The sequence below is a fragment of the Anopheles funestus genome, chromosome 2RL (genome assembly GCF_943734845.2).
Source record: "Anopheles funestus chromosome 2RL, idAnoFuneDA-416_04, whole genome shotgun sequence".
Lineage (NCBI taxonomy): Eukaryota > Metazoa > Arthropoda > Insecta > Diptera > Culicidae > Anopheles > Anopheles funestus.
The window spans coordinates 43,725,660-43,741,773 of record NC_064598.1 but is presented as its reverse complement, the minus strand read 5'-3'; the positions used below and the strand labels follow the sequence as shown (position 1 = coordinate 43,741,773).

Below are 16,114 nucleotides of genomic sequence, written 5' to 3'. Positions count from 1 at the left end.
TGATACAAGCAAATTATTTGTATCGTGTTTTTATCATTATAATATTAAAAAAAATTGTAATACTTGTGTATACTATTTCAGTCACATTTTAAACGAAATATTGCATATAAAACTCTCCATGCTTTGCAAACTCCAGCGAATGTCGACCTGACAGTTCAGCAATGTCGACATCTCATCCACTGAACTGCAATTTTGGCGTCCTGTCAGTTTCATCACGGACACGACAGTAAAAAAAAACCTCGAAGAAAAACGCCTCAGTTCGGGGTAAAAAGGATTCACAAACTGTGTTGTAGTGTTGTTTCAGCGCATTTCTTATCGTGTTTTTAACCAATTTCCCATCACAAACAGTTCATACAACCGCGTGATCTTCATCTCCGCGCGTCTGTGTCGTGTCGTTATCGTTTGCCGTCACTGCTACACTCAAGGCAAGCGTCAGTGAGAACACTGAAAGAAAAGTGCTGCAGCGGTTCCTAATCGTAAACAGCGCACTAAGCAGTCGCTGGCAAAACCCATGGAAATGGTGTCTTTGGGGCCGAAAAAGGATGGAAATCCTAATGCCGAGTTCTTTACCGCACCGGAAACGTTGCAAGGTTTCGAAACGGTGCGGCTGTGGTTGCAGAAACACTTCAAAAAGGTAAGTGTTTTTTTTCGCCTCTGTGTGACGATGATGCGATGGTGAGCCATTTTGTATGTCGCTTTTTTGTTGGTGGCAAGTGCAGTTGTTAAAGTTTGTATGTAGTTTTATTCATAGGAACGTGATTGTGTTTGATGAATCTAGTGCAAAAATAATGAGTTTAGAGGAAAAGTAAAAGAAACAGAGGAAACTATTCATTGTTCGGGCGATATTTCATTGCGAAAAAACAGCTCAGGTGGTCGGGGAGGAGAGGTATCGAACACCGGGTTCACAGAAAGCTTGGGTAACAAGAAGCTGTCAAGGGGCATTTAACCCTTAGCACCGTGTGCATTAAACCCTTAAGTGCATCGAAACGCTACAGTTTTGTATTATTGTGTTTATACTGTTGTGATCATTCATTTAATTGTGCAGAGTGTTTGTAAACAAGTTTTAATTCATTTGTAATAATATTCTACAATTATTTTCTGTTTCTTCCGTTTTAGTTTCTCGCCCCTGATCCTCCGACGAAAGAATCGTTGGCACATTTGATCATACAATTCATACAGTATCAGGAAGCAAAACTTGGCAAAAACTCCCAAGATCCACCTACAACCCGATTACCGGTAAGAAATGTTTCTGTCTCTCTCTTCCTCTCCCTCCGTCCCATCTCCCAGCATGTCTAATTTGTTTCATTGTGTGCCTCATTTGCTCGCAGATACGATGCTTCATGGATTTCAAACCGGGCGGTGCCCTGTGCCACATTCTGTCAACAATGTACCGCTACAAGGCGGAACAGCGCTGGCGAAAGTTTGACTTCACCGTCAACAAGAACCCGATGCGCAAGGATCCGATCGGACAGATGGTGCTTGACATTGAGACGGCACTGATCGAGGCGGAATGTATGCGACTTCCGATCGTATACATTCGCCCGGAGGTTGATCGTGCGACGGCCAACAAGATAACCGACATTGTCACAAACCATCAGGGAGAGATAACGGTGGATGAGGAGGAAGCAACCCACATAATCTACCCGGTTATTGATCCGCTGCCGGAGGATTATGCACGGCCGACGTTCCGGCGTGAGAAACACGTCATGATCCATTGGTACTACTTCCCGGAGTCGTACGATACCTGGGTACCGAATTCGTTCGATCTGCCCGATAACGTACCGGAAAGTCCACCGTCCCCGGCCGAACGTTGGCGTGTGTCTGCCTCCTGGGTGATTGATCTGGACGAGTATAACGAGTGGATGTCGGAGGAAGATTACGAGGTGGATGAGATGGGCCGGAAAAAGGTGCATCCGCACCGGCTTGGTGTGGAAGATTTGATGTCGAGTGTGGCCGGTGGTGGTGCTGGATCGGAAGATAAAGTGAAGAAAACGCCCAAAGTGGTCAACTCGAAGCGTAAACGATCGCCTTCCCCGGCCGCGGGTAAAGGTGGCAAGCGAAAGAGTTATCGGTCACCGGCCGCATCGGCGGCAGCGTCTTCCTTCCAGAAGAAACCCCGAGCTGACGACGAGGAGTCGGAAGATCTGACCAAGGACATGGACGATCCGACGCCCGAAACGAACATCACCGAGGTGAAACCGAACATGGGCAGCTCGACATCGGGACCGGCCACACCGCAACCGAAACGCGATCCCGACATGATGCCGATGAAGTACGCCACCGTGACGGATCTGGACGATGAGATGGAGCGCGGTGGAGTCGGTGCGGGTGGCGCAGGTGGAAGTGGTTCCGGCATGGGTGGTGGTAGCGGTGGATCCGGGGCCGGTGTCGGTGGTGATGACAGTCAGGCGGGCAAGACGAGCGATAGTAGCAACACGCAGGATTTCCCGGTCGGTGGTAAAGACGATCTGGAGGACAACGTAACGGAACAAACGCACCACATAATCGTGCCATCGTATTCGGCCTGGTTCGATTACAACTCGATACACGTGGTAGAGAAGCGCGCGCTGCCGGAGTTCTTCAACGGCAAGAACAAATCCAAAACGCCGGAAATTTACATGGCCTACCGGAACTTCATGATCGACACGTACCGGTTGAATCCGACCGAGTATCTCACCAGCACGGCATGCCGACGCAACTTGGCCGGTGACGTGTGTGCGATCATGCGCGTACATGCGTTCCTAGAGCAGTGGGGTCTGATCAACTACCAGATTGATGCCGATTCCCGCCCAACCCCAATGGGACCGCCGCCCACATCGCACTTCCACGTGCTGAGCGACACACCTTCCGGGCTTCAACCGATCAATCCGCCCAAGACGGCACAACCATCCGCGGCGAAGAATTTGCTCGATCTGGACAAAAAGAATGCGACCCTGGGCGAGAAGAAGGATGAGCTTGCGCCGGGTGCAATGGCGACGGGTGGTGCAAATGGTGCTGGTGGTATTGGTGCACCCGGCACACTGATCGGTCCCGACGGTATCAAGGTAGAGCAGGGTGCTATCCCGACGGCCGACCCGAACGGACAGTTTGGTTTGCGGTTGGATCAGTACGCGAAGAAACCAGCTGCCATGCGCAACAAGACGGCGGCCAGTATGACGCGCGAATGGACTGAACAGGAAACGTTGCTGCTGCTCGAAGGGCTCGAAATGTACAAGGATGACTGGAACAAGGTGTGCGAGCATGTCGGTTCGCGAACGCAGGACGAATGCATACTACACTTTCTGCGTCTGCCCATCGAGGACCCATATCTGGAGGATGACAATACGTTCCTGGGGCCACTATCATATCAACCGATACCGTTCAGCAAGGCGGGCAATCCGATCATGTCGACCGTTGCGTTTCTCGCTTCCGTGGTTGATCCGCGCATTGCGGCCAGTGCTGCCAAGGCGGCAATGGAAGAATTTGCCGCTATAAAGGTAATGTAGTTTGAAAGCGTGAGCTCCTCCATCCGTTTCTAATGCAGATGGAATGTTTTGTTTTTAGGATGAAGTACCAGCTTCCATGATGGACGCACATTTGAAGAATGTAGAAAAATCTAGCTTCGGTGGTAAATTTGATCCAAACGCTGGGTTGGCAAACAGTGGTATTGCCGGCACAGGTCCGGACAAGGATAAGGAAGATGAATCGGAGAACAAATCAGCAACAGCGGCCGCTGGTAGTACGGCGACACCTACCGCTGGTGCTGGTACACCTGCCACCCCGGCCACACCAAGCACGGACGTGGAAATGAAGGATGTGTCGAAAAAGGATGATGCCGGTAAGTTGCCGGTTGCCATGGTTATTTGTTTGCTTTTCTATAATCATGTTTTTATGTATTTCTTTTGTAAACAACCAAAAACTGCTTAGATAAAGAAAAAGCAACCGAAGAGACAGCCACGAAATCGCCTGATTCCGATGCCACAGCAACGACGGCTGACGCTAGCAAACAACCTGGCGCCACAACGGATGCTGCACCTGGTACGGCTGCTTCCGTACCGGATGCGAAGGACAAGGAAGGTAAAGACGGTGCGGCACTAACGCCTAGCGCAACTGGCAATCAATCCGAAACGTCAACCGTTGCTAAAGAGAACGGTTCGACCGATCCGAAGCTGTTCAACGAAGGCAATCTGCAAGCGGCAGCTGCTGCTGCATTGGCCGCGGCTGCCGTTAAGGCAAAACATCTGGCCGCAGTCGAGGAGCGCAAAATCAAGAGCCTGGTTGCGCTGCTTGTCGAGACGCAGATGAAGAAGCTGGAAATTAAGTTGCGCCACTTCGAGGAGTTGGAAACGACGATGGAACGCGAACGCGAAGGACTCGAGTATCAGCGGCAGCAGTTGATACAGGAGCGCCAACAGTTCCATTTGGAGCAGCTAAAAGCGGCCGAGTTCCGGGCCCGCCAGCAAGCTCACCAGCGTTTCCAGCTAGAGCAAGGCCAATGGCAACAGCAGCAGGCACAAGCGCAAGCGCAGGCACAAGCACAAGCGCAAGCTCAGGCACAACAGCAGCAACAGCAGCATGGTGGACCCGCAGGAACGGTCGGTGTTTCGGGTCAAATCGCTTCGTCGGCCACACCATCATCCCATGGTTCGCAACAAAGCACCGGTTCGGCATCGGGCACGACGACTACTTTGCCGCCGGGTCAACATCATCTGAGCGCCGCTACGATGGCCACCAATCCGGGAACTAGTGAGTCCGATATTCAGACCTATGCGCTCTGCGAACCACAGCACACCGTTAGAAGCACCTGACTAACAAACCGAACCAATGTGTTCTTCTTTCCTTTCCTAACCACTCTCTCGTTGCAGACACTGCAAAGCCGCCATCTATCGTTGGTGGCCCGGGGATGGTGCCGGGAGCGCCTGGAGCGATACATTCCCCCAACCAAGCAATTCCGGGTCAAGTGTCCGGACCAACAGCAGCAGCAGCGGCAGCGGCAGCAGCAACAGCATCATCGGCACTGCCAGCGACAGCATCCTTACCATCGGTCAGCCAAGGACCGGCAGCAACGTCCGCAGTGCCCCCCTCCAACGGTATCATCCCCCCTATTACCTCCACCCAGCCGCCCTCTACGAATCCTACCGACGGTATTACAGCAAATAGTATAATGCCACCGGGTCTGGGTGCTCCGGGAGCATCAGTGCCACCCCCCTCACCGGCCGCCGGGGGTCCGCACAGCGACCACTCGGCAGTAGCGGCGTCGGGCCCGACCGCACCCGGGCCCGCCGGTGTCCCGATGGTGCCGCCCCCGTCTGGCCCTGGCGGACCCCAGCAGCCATCGCCGTCGGAACAGCAGCATGCACCGCTGCTAGCGGCAACACCCCCAACAGCGGGTTCGTCGTCCGATCCCTCCCTACCACCACCAACCGCGGGAGAGGGAATGCCACCGGCGGCAGTACCGAACCCGTCCCCATCCTCCGAATCCCTCGGAGAGCCGGGCCAGGTTACCGCACAGCCACCGGAAACGACAACGATCAGCGCGAGCACCGTCGTAGCGAGTGATCCGGAGCAACAGTCCGCCGGAGGAGCGCCCAGTGAAGGACCGGTTGGTGTACCACCAGCGACCGGCACGCCACCATCATAACTCCGTCGGAACAACCTCCACCGGAAGCGGCAGCAACAACAGGAGGCAAACCCCCCGTTAGCGATGAATCGTGGCGTACGAGGCCGTGCCCGACGGCGTGGCAGCTGAAGCCGTCGATGAGTATGAGGCATATGCGCGCCCGTAGGCGTGTGTGTACAGAGTTTCTACAGTCGGTGACAACAACAAAAGAAAAACACAGATGAATCTTGTTAGCGATTAACAACGGGAGTAACTAGTAACAAAGCATTGACTTAGCACAGGAGCATAACACCCTTCGGCAAATATGTGTCCTTGAATATGTATGTGTGTGTGCGTGTGTGGTTTATTTTTTAAAGTAAATGTAATAGTATCGTAGGGAACACCCCGGGGTGTACAATCCGCGTGTAGAATCCGCACAGCAGAGCAATTTCATGCAAACCAAGAAACCGCGTACTCGCTTCACCGCTCTAATTGACAGGCTTCTCTAATGTCCACGTTCATTTGCCAGTTTTAATTTCCGACAACAGTCTTCTGTTAACGTTTAACCAACCACCACTTTCTTCAATGTTGTGTGTGGGGCGCAATAATGATCATGCGTTACGCACCGTTTTTCTGGACGATTCGCGCAAAACAGCGCACTGTGTATGTATTGCGTTTACGGCTATACATTTTTATTTGTCAGCAAAACAAGTCGATTTTTTACGACATTTTTAAATGTGACGATTGTGGAATAAAAGTTGTGTATGTAACCACCTTCCCAGGATCCACCCTCCCCCCTTGGCACACACAGTTTTGTGAGGCAGTGTGAGAGTAATGCAGTTATAGGTTCGCGGTACACTCTACTATTATGGTTTATTAGGAGCATTAAGGCGATTTATAAGAATAAGAAAAAAAACATAAATTTAATTCCGTATTATACCCTAGCATCGTAGCACACGTGACTGTTTCCTGTTTCATTTATCCGAAGAGATCCGCTGGTGCCTCAACTGCATGGAAATGGAAGTCCATTAGTATTGATTGTGGCACTATCCCCCCGATAGAAGATCGGTTGCTTCTCGGTTACTAAAATAATTTATCCGCCGGTAGTCGGGTCCACAATTCTAGTATTCGCCATTTCACATAATCTGTTCCATTTGCCGCATTTTCCAACACATGAAAGTAGACCGAACATTAGCAAGAATCTCTTTCATCTCCTTCTGTTCTCAACATTCTTTCAACTTTTGATTTTGGACGATGTGTGATGGGGGTCATGTTTAATTATTTATTGTTTTCACAGACTAGGAAGGTATGGAAGGTTGTGTTTATAATTAAATTACTACCGTTTTTTTCCCCACCATTTAAGTGGAATTTGTTGATCCCTTCCGTTTTGCTATGCATTAAATGTTAGAAGAAAAACAAAAGTGCAACGACGGGTTGCGCTAATCAAAAGGCATAAGGGAAGAAACAGCAAAACAAACAAAAAAACATTCAGTCCTTTTATAAAGAAAGAAGTATAATAACGTACTACAGAGACATTGCATACAGCAAGAGCTTTTTACAGAGGACAAACATACATAAAATCGAAACATCTTAGCTGGTAATCTGCCTTATCTGCTCTACATCCCTATGTGTCTGTTTGTAAAGTTTTTATTTGTTTTTTTTTTGTTTCTCCCAACTTGCAACAAAGCCTGCTCCTACCAATAACCGTACGATAGGACCATTTGATAGAATGCGAGTTGAGCCTTGCGAAGGTATTGCATATTGGAGTAGTAGTAGTAATAGTGAATGCATTATACCGTAGTACGTAGTTTGATAGTTTAACAATGGCGAAAAATGGGACGATAAAACATACTATTCCTATTGCCTTCAGAGGTTTTCGGTTCTCCCCTTTAACACGTTGTGTGCCACGCTTATTTTGGTGATGTTTCCTAGCAGGCCACGGCGTTTTTGTTTACAAATTGACTGTCTATCATTTTTGATAGACATGGCCCCCCAGGAAATGTAAATTTCAAACTGTTATTTCTCCGCGGCGATACCACATTTTTACAAAAATCCTTCGGCAAATATGTAGATTAGACTTTAATGAACCTAATTATATAGTTGGTTTTCGGAAACCCTTAGTCAATTAATTTATAAAAGTATATTTTTGGAATGCCTTTTTTCGAAAAAATCTGACGTTTTGTTCATATTGCTATCTCTTGTGAAGCGCCGTTCCATCGTCTGTTGTTCAAGCATATATTTATCTCACTCGCACTGCAGACGATCAAACGGCGCGACATAAGAGATAGCAATATGAACAAAACGTTAAGATTTTTCGAAAAAAGGCATCCCAAAAATATACTTTTATAAATGTATGGACTGAAGATTTGCGAAAACCAACTATGTAATTAGTTTCATAAAAGTCTTATCTTAATATTTGCCGAAGGTTGTAAGTAGAAAAGTGCAGCCACCGCGGAAAAATAACAGTTTGAAAATGACGACTACTGTCTATCAAAAATGATAGACATGGCCCCCCAGGAAACTTCACTGTCTATCAAAAATGATAGACATGGCACACAACGTGTTAATTATAGATCCTCTTCCCCGATAAACCGTACCGTACCGTTACCTACGGCAGGTAACAATCGCCATTCGATGAGATGCCGGGAAGGATGGTAAACGTGTCCTCACTAGATGCTTCTTCCTCCACCGTTCCAACGTCAACAGTCGAATCGTCGTCCAGCTGTGCTACCACGACCGGAAGTGCTACCGCGTAGTGATACTGACGATGCGGCGAATCCACCGTTCGCTGTCCGTGCGTTGGCCGAAGAAAGCTTTCACCCGCCGGTTGTCAAATGCTGTAGTCCTTGTTGAACTTTACCTCAATGTCAACACGGCAGATGGGGCAGTGCTTGTTGGTCACCAACCACTGGTCGACGCAGTCCTTGTGGAACAGGTGCATGCACGGCAATCGTCTGAAGGTGTGGCAATGGAAATCAAATTGTGGTTTAGCATGACATTTCAACAAATCTGTACGCAAATCGTTGTACCATACCTAACATCGTTATCGATTTCGAACTGCGACAGACATATCGTACACTTTTCGCTATCCTCATCCGTTTCGCTAACGCGCCTTAGCCGTTTGTACTTGTGCGGGAACGTGTGCGTTTCGATCATCTCCTACAAAGGGTGGGAAAGAAGAACAAGTTAATAATCATTTGTTTTTTTTGGACAAATACCGCCAGAGTCAAAGTACCTGTGTTGCACCCCGACTGGTACAGGAATCTTCCATAACACGCACAAACCGATTCAGGCTGGACAATAAGCTCGGTCGCAACTGTGTAAAAAAAGAATTATATTTGATTAACAGAAGCTTCAAGAAAAAGCTCATTTGTGAAGAGAAAAAAATACTTTAACGCTTCGAAAAAAATCCAGAAAGTGTGAATAATTTCGGAACTCTTACCAGAGGTAGCATGTTTTCCATTTTGGATAATCTACGATATTAAATTCTTTGTGTAGTGACTTGCACTTAGTTCAAATTTTTTTAGTACGCAAAAATCAGCGAAAATTGCAAACAAATCAAGAAATGCTTAAATTTTACCATCTAATGTCCAAACACCCCATTATTGACCGGGGCCATCATCAAATACCACCCCAAGACTTAAAACTTCAAAAATAAATGGAGAACATATGTTTCTATTTTCGAGCATGCTGACCCCGTGAATTGCCCGTGACTGGCATCACTTACCCCAATACTGAACTGAATTTCCGGATGGCTACCGAGGAAGTTACCCTGCGAAGGTAAATGATGGTACATGTGATGATGCACATGTTGGTGATCGTTTCGACTGTAAAAGAAGGGAATACAAATGAATCATGTTTGATTTTCCAAAAGAAAATATCTCTCTCTCTCTTGCTCTCTCTAAACCACCTACCGGAAGATATAGTTTTGGTCGTTTGCAACACGCCGTAGAGGCCGATGCACGCGAAGGTTCAGTCCCTGATCAGCTGCCGGAGGCGGATTGGTCCGTGCGTTACTCGTATTCAGATTCGACAAATATCGATGGTATGGCAAAATGACGGTACTGCGCATCGACGTCGGTAAGCGCACGTACCCCTCACCATCAGTGCCAACCACACGGCCAACGTCACTACCCGATGCTGCCGGGGACGATGGAGGTGGTGGTTGTCCACGAGCGGTACCCATGCAGGCACCGGAAGCACCGGAACCAGCCAGCTGGCCACCACCGACGGGATGATGATGATGATGGTGATGATGGCGATGCAGCAGAAGATGCCGCGTACAGCCAGCAGATTGCGAAGAGGATGCACCCGCCTGGGCCACATTCGAACCGGACGAGGATGACGACGAAGATGAGGAAGCGGACGAACCGTGGGTGGCTCCGGTTCCCGTGCTTGACGGAGCGCCCGGTGCATACTGTTGCATCGCATCGTAATGTGCGGTACGTGCAGCGTAGCTAGCGGGTAGTCCCTGTGGTGCGGCACCGGACAGCAGATGGAGCGGTGGCGCAGACACTTCATTTGCATTGACGACCGACATCATGCGGCGCTGCGTTTCCAGCGCTTGGTGCTGCCGCATCCAGAGCGTTTCGTGGGGCGCGTAAGGGAGACGCTGGGACCGCAAACGGTTCGATGCCGAACCGATACCGAACAGGTGATGCGACTGGTACTGCCGCATGTCCAAGGAGTAGCGCGAGCTGCCGTACGGTGGCGGTGATACCGAGGCCGGCGATAAAGGAACACGTGCGTCAAGGGATGCGGACGGACCCCAGGCACCGGGATCCGAGATCATACTGTCGTACGGTGACCGCGGATCCCGACCGTCCACGTTCGATGCTGGTGGTGGTGGTCTCGTCGATGCAGACGGGGCATTATTATTGTTGTGATCGTTAAGCCGCTGGCGTGCAATGGTGGGCGGTGCTCCACCCGTGGGCTGTGCCGCTCCATCCGGTTGTGACTGTGCCGGCACTGGCTGCTGTGGGGACGGAGTTGTAGCAGCGGAATAATCGATCGGACTGTCGCTGACGGTGATGACCGCGGACGGGGCAGCATTGTCGCGCCTTCTTAGCATTGCCAGCGAAGGTTCGTAGCTGGATCTGGCCGCAGTTCTCCATACGAAGTTTGGCGTGTAATTTGCGTTGCGATTGTTGCTACACCCAGCAAAACTACCGAGCGACGTATTGTCGATCACAGCACCGGCCGTTGTACTGAATGCACCGGTGGAAGTACCAGCACCAGTGGCCTCACCATTCGGTGGCACCATACCCGCACGGCCACAGTCCGGTACACCGTACGGTTCATCTTCCTCCTCGTTCGATGCGACGAGATCCACCACATCGGTTGGGGTGACACCGTCGGGATCGACCGCAGCACCATTCCCGGTGGCAGGATCCATCGCGAGGGAAACCGGAGAATATGAGGTAGAAAGCAACGGCGAGGGTGATATTGTTTGCAAGGCGGGTGAGCTATGGCGACCACGGTTTCGATGGTGGCATACCGTGCAGCTGGCGGTATGCGAATGCACATTGCGCGCACCATGCAGCACAGGCAGGGACCGCGACGATCCTAGAAGCCCCGGCCGTTCGGTCTCATTCGCCGGTCGGTACGGAACCGGACAGCGACCACGGCGATAGTCTCGCGCTATCCGATGCGTATCGCACGCACTGTAAGGTACGTTCCAACGACGGCTGAGCGCGTGCCGTACCCGCGGGTAAAGCGGTGGCCGATGGTAACGACCATGAAGATCGTCTGGGCCGAGGGACCGCGATGAATGTGCGGCCGTTGCTAGCGTACATCCTTCCCGGTGCCTGGGGCTAATGTCACGGCCTGTTCGGTGCGCAAAAGGTGGCGGTGGTGTATAGCTCCGGTACGAGCGTGGCGGTGGTGGTGGTGGGGGTGGCGGCGTTACCGTACGCATGCTGCCCGTATTGAACAATCTACGCGGTGGCACAGACAGCAACTCCAGGTTAGGATCGAACGCGGAATACAGTGGTACAAATTCACAATCTTCGCTGTTCCGTTCGGCATTAATGCGTGGCAGCAGCGTATGGACCAGGTACCGTCTCACAGCCGAATTACTATTTCGCTCCATTCGCAGTCGACGTAACCAGGCGGAATGTCTCTGAGCCCACCCGGCACGGGAAGTATAGGAAGGGTAGTGTTCCGGTATTGACCGTACCTCCAGATCGGTATCGTCGTCCGAATCATTGGTTAGATCGATTGGTTCGCCACGTGTCGCCGGCTGCCGACATTTGGTACGACGCTGCCTTCTAGGCACTGGTGTCGCGTTGCTATTGGCACTAGGGCCCGCTGTGGAGCTGTTGGCAGCAACGGACGAACCACCGTCGGCACGATCGACCATAATAACGTCATCATTGTCATCGCTAATGCTGATGCTGCTTGAATCCGTAATCCAATCGAGCTGCAGATCCGGATGTGGATCGAGCGCATCCGAACCGTACAATCTACTGGTGGGTGGATTTGCAGGCGTTTCTACAGCCGCCGCTGGACCAGTGGTTGATACGTTTGGTCCGTTACTACTGCCCGAACCCGACGGTTGATCCGTGATCAGCTTCGGTACGGATGCCTGCTTGCCTGGTTGCGATTGCGCGGTGTCCACCGCATATTTTTCGTTCCTCCCATTACCTTCGTCCTCCTCCACGAGAATTACATCTTCATCCACCTCATTTTTGATACAGTTGGTGGTGTTGCGCGAAACACCAACACCATCGATACGATCATCGTCTGTATCAATATCGTCGTCATCATCATCATCGTCCTCATCGTCCTCGTCGTCATCATCATCACTAAAGTAGGGAAGGTAACTTCGGCGTCGATTTAATCGATTACTACCAAACGTTGGACGACGACCGAAAGATCGCGTTCTTGATGGAATCCGATTCAACCCGCTAGGACCGGGCATTGATGGCGGATCTTCCGTCAATCCGTTCGATGAGGAATCACCCCGCTGAGCGCCGGTACTGGATTTAGTGACTACCGTACCAGAAGAACTAGAATCCGAAAGGCACGATTGCGACAAAGCGACAGTCGTTTCATTGAGTTTGGACGCATTATTGCTCAGATCCAACCGGTTCGATTCTGCTCTCGATTCTCCATCGTTTACATTTGACTCTTCCGTATGCTCGGATGTTGCAGTTTGTTCAGCGGCCGCATCAATTGGTGACCGTTTTATCGACACATCTGGTGCTGCACTATTGGTACAGCATTTCGACGGTTCCTGTTTCACTATCACTGCCGGAACCTCATTATAACTCCCGGAAGGAACCAACGGTGTGCTCAGTTGTTCGTCAGACGGTTCCAACTTAACGACCGTGGGCTTCGATTCTGGCAATAACGTTACAGTCGATTCTTCGCCAGTCGAGGTAGAAGGTGCAACAGTTGGTGCTTGTGCTGGAGCACATGAGTAACATTCACGCTTTACTACCGGTGCGTTGTATCGTTCTTCGCTGTTATCGCTTTGACGGATAGGAACACATTCCTGACAAAAACAATGCGTATTCACCACCTCCTGCTTGATGGTAGGTTGATTATTGGACGTTGGACGAACATTCGGTTGTTCCTGTACCCGGCCAAACACGCGTGAAGAACCAACCATATCGGTAGCTTCGGGCGGTATTGTTGATGGTAAACCACCATGCGTTGTACCCGATTCGAAGGGTTCAACTTTACATAATGTTGGAAACATTTGTATCGGTGGTTCATCCCGCGTCGGTGTGGGTGGTGTCCGACAGACAATCCCACGCTGGACTGGCGTTGTTGATCTAGGTTCGGTTTTAACCGTTGCACCATTACCGTTGGCCATTGCACAGGACGTACCTTGGGAGTTTCGTTCGATTTTAACCGTCACACAACCGGAGGATTCAGTGTGTGGCTGAGTTGCTTCACTTTCCATCTCTTCCTCAAACGGTGCAACTGTCATTGTTGTGTTTCGGCTCCAGCGGCTACTTTGCGGTTGCTGTTCGATACATTCACCATCGATGTATCGTTTGCGGGCGCGTCTTACCTCGCTGCTGGTCGCCCTCGGTGGTATGTCGGCATTTTCGTTCGTAGTGTATCCGAGCGATTCCGATGACGACGACGACAACGGTGTGATACCCTGGTGGCGATAGTGAACCTGATAGTGGTGCTGATTTGGCACGGGTGTATCATTGGCAAAGGTACGCCCACCATGGCTCGCATGCGACCCAAACGTTCCCGACGATAAAGTACCGCCCGTCCCGGTATGATGATGATGGTGTTGATGGTACTGCCGGTACATCGAACCAAAGCCTACTTGATTGTGCTTCGAATAGTCATAACGCACACGGGTACGTGGTGGTAGGGATGAGGATGAAGCTGACGGAAACACAGCGGCCGGTGGAATGGGCATGATAGGAATCGGTGCTACCGGTGGATCCACTACTGCGGATGTGTTCCCATTCAAAAGCATCGCCGCTGATCGACGATTGCTCGTCGGTGGATAGCAAGCATCACCTCCTCCGTTCGTATCATACATGTAAGGGCATTCCTCCGCAAGGGCATTCTGGATGGCATGGGAAAACTCCCGATTTGGTCGGGAAACACGTACCGGTGTGGATGGTGCCGGTGCGTAATCGAGCGAATTGCTTCCGCTCGCAAACAGCGATGGTTCGATATCCGCATCGTTCGATCCTGTTGTTGAGAATTGAGCAGCATCAAACAGAAAGCAAATCTTAAAACATTTGGAACAAGGAATTGTATGTTACATGCACTCTTACCTGCAGCTTCTGGAACGGCGTCCACATTCGACTGAATGGCCGTATCGAAAATGTCTCTCAAACTGTCCACTTCCAACCACTCAGATGGACATCTTAACGACGACGTGGAAGTAGCAGGTATCTCCGGAGGGGCATAATCTGCTTCGCCACCATCGCAGGCGCCTTCTACGCCGTTCTCACTATTGCTCATTCGGTTGCTGGGTTGCTTTGCTGATGGCTGATTTAAAGTGTCAGTACCGCAGAGTTAACTTTAACAATTCGTATTTCATTCAAATGTTGTACCATTGGTTTTTTTTTGTTTGCTCCTCCCTATTTTGTTTGGTATTTTATCTACTTGATTTGGTAACGAAATAAGAAACCATCTCCTCGTCGTTCTAACGCAGAACGCACCGACAGTACTCGGTTGCGCTTCCAAAGCGCAGCGAACGTTTAATCGGAACAAGTTGGAAAACACAGTGATGCACACATGATTACACCACTACACAACATACATGCTTGAAGGAATCCACCTATACGCGTGCAGTATGATTTCATCTTCACCATTCACCTGTGTACATGGCTGCGGAATCGTTCTTGGTACGTGTAGGTACGTGTCTCTACCGCCCGTTCCGATGTGTTGGCTGTCGAATGAATAAGGGTTATACCCTGCACACAGTAGCCCTTTGCACACAGTACTTTTCTTTATCTTCTACTACTACTACACCACTACACCAAACTGAGCACGGAAGCGTAGATGCAAACTGCAGAGTGGCGATTATTAGAACCCCCGTCCGATAGCTTCATCGAAAGGGAATGTGACGTTTGTCTACACCCTCCTCACCAATCACTGCTACGTCGACTGAAGTGGATTCGCTTCGAACAATCACAAACACAAACGGGACGAAACGTTAAATGCAACCATTTATTTCATGTAACACTGACCGTGTGCGTTCTAAAACGGATCCACCTAACAAGCTTGAAACACTCTATTGCTCAAATCTTTTACGACGCAAATGCAAAACGTACCCAGAAGAACACAAACACACAAGATAGCTGCTGATAAAACATGCACAAACGATTGCTGCGGCAGTTGGTTTTACGCACTACATCTTTCACGGTTGGTTGGGAAGGAACTATGCAGGCACTGTTTGCTACGACAGCAGCCAGCAAAATGGGTAATTCTTCTAAAAATGAAACCAACTTCTGCCGCGCACGTCCGTCATCACATCTGTTCAATTCCACTTTGTTGACGATCTAGGCAAGCTGTGTGGTAGTGGTTGTGAGATTTCTATATGCTTGGTATTAATTTATCGTCCTGTGGTGTCAAAATCTTGACATGAATGTTCAAAAAACGGGAAACGACTCGTGCTTGGAAACGATGATGATCGAAATTCATAATCTGTGTTCCGAAGTATCAGGTACATGAATCAATTAATAATATTATTTAGAACCACGCATGGAAGTAAATCCCCGTAAAAAAGAAGAGCGAGAAAGAACAGACAACCGCGCGCACAACGTTTTGTACGCATCTTGCGTGAATGAAATATTTCAATACCGAAGCAGCACCACTGAAATCGTTCGTTATTGAACAGTTCAAATAATGTAACGTTCAAACTAAGCTACAATGCATGATATTAATGTATTCATACATTTTTATTGTTTAACGACAACAGTGATTCGTAAAAAAAGGAATAACCCTTTTTTCACTGAAATATTGCTGCAATATTTCCATCATTCTAGGTAAATTCACAAGGTTTATATGGATACATTTCAATGTTTCACCCCAGCTCTTTCTATTGTT

The 16,114-nt window shown here is 49.7% G+C and overlaps 2 protein-coding genes across 2 annotated transcripts; one reads left to right on the top strand and one right to left on the bottom strand.

The window, feature by feature from the left end:
- The first annotated feature begins 129 nt into the window (after window positions 1-129).
- Window positions 130-6,533, top strand: LOC125760545 (SWI/SNF complex subunit SMARCC1). The gene is made up of 6 exons (XM_049420759.1): window positions 130-634; window positions 1,117-1,236; window positions 1,329-3,476; window positions 3,544-3,817; window positions 3,907-4,725; window positions 4,845-6,533. The coding sequence occupies exons 1-6, from the start codon at window positions 512-514 to the stop codon at window positions 5,618-5,620; spliced, it is 4,260 nt and encodes a 1,419-aa protein (XP_049276716.1). The 5' UTR covers window positions 130-511; the 3' UTR covers window positions 5,621-6,533.
- Window positions 6,534-6,837: 304 nt separating this feature from the next.
- Window positions 6,838-15,797, bottom strand: LOC125760543 (uncharacterized). The gene is made up of 7 exons (XM_049420757.1): window positions 15,340-15,797; window positions 14,335-14,551; window positions 9,493-14,248; window positions 9,306-9,405; window positions 8,814-8,894; window positions 8,613-8,737; window positions 6,838-8,532 (listed from the first exon to the last, which is right to left on the bottom strand). The coding sequence occupies exons 1-7, from the start codon at window positions 15,379-15,381 to the stop codon at window positions 8,409-8,411; spliced, it is 5,445 nt and encodes a 1,814-aa protein (XP_049276714.1). The 5' UTR covers window positions 15,382-15,797; the 3' UTR covers window positions 6,838-8,408.
- Between the last annotated feature and the right edge of the window lie 317 nt (window positions 15,798-16,114).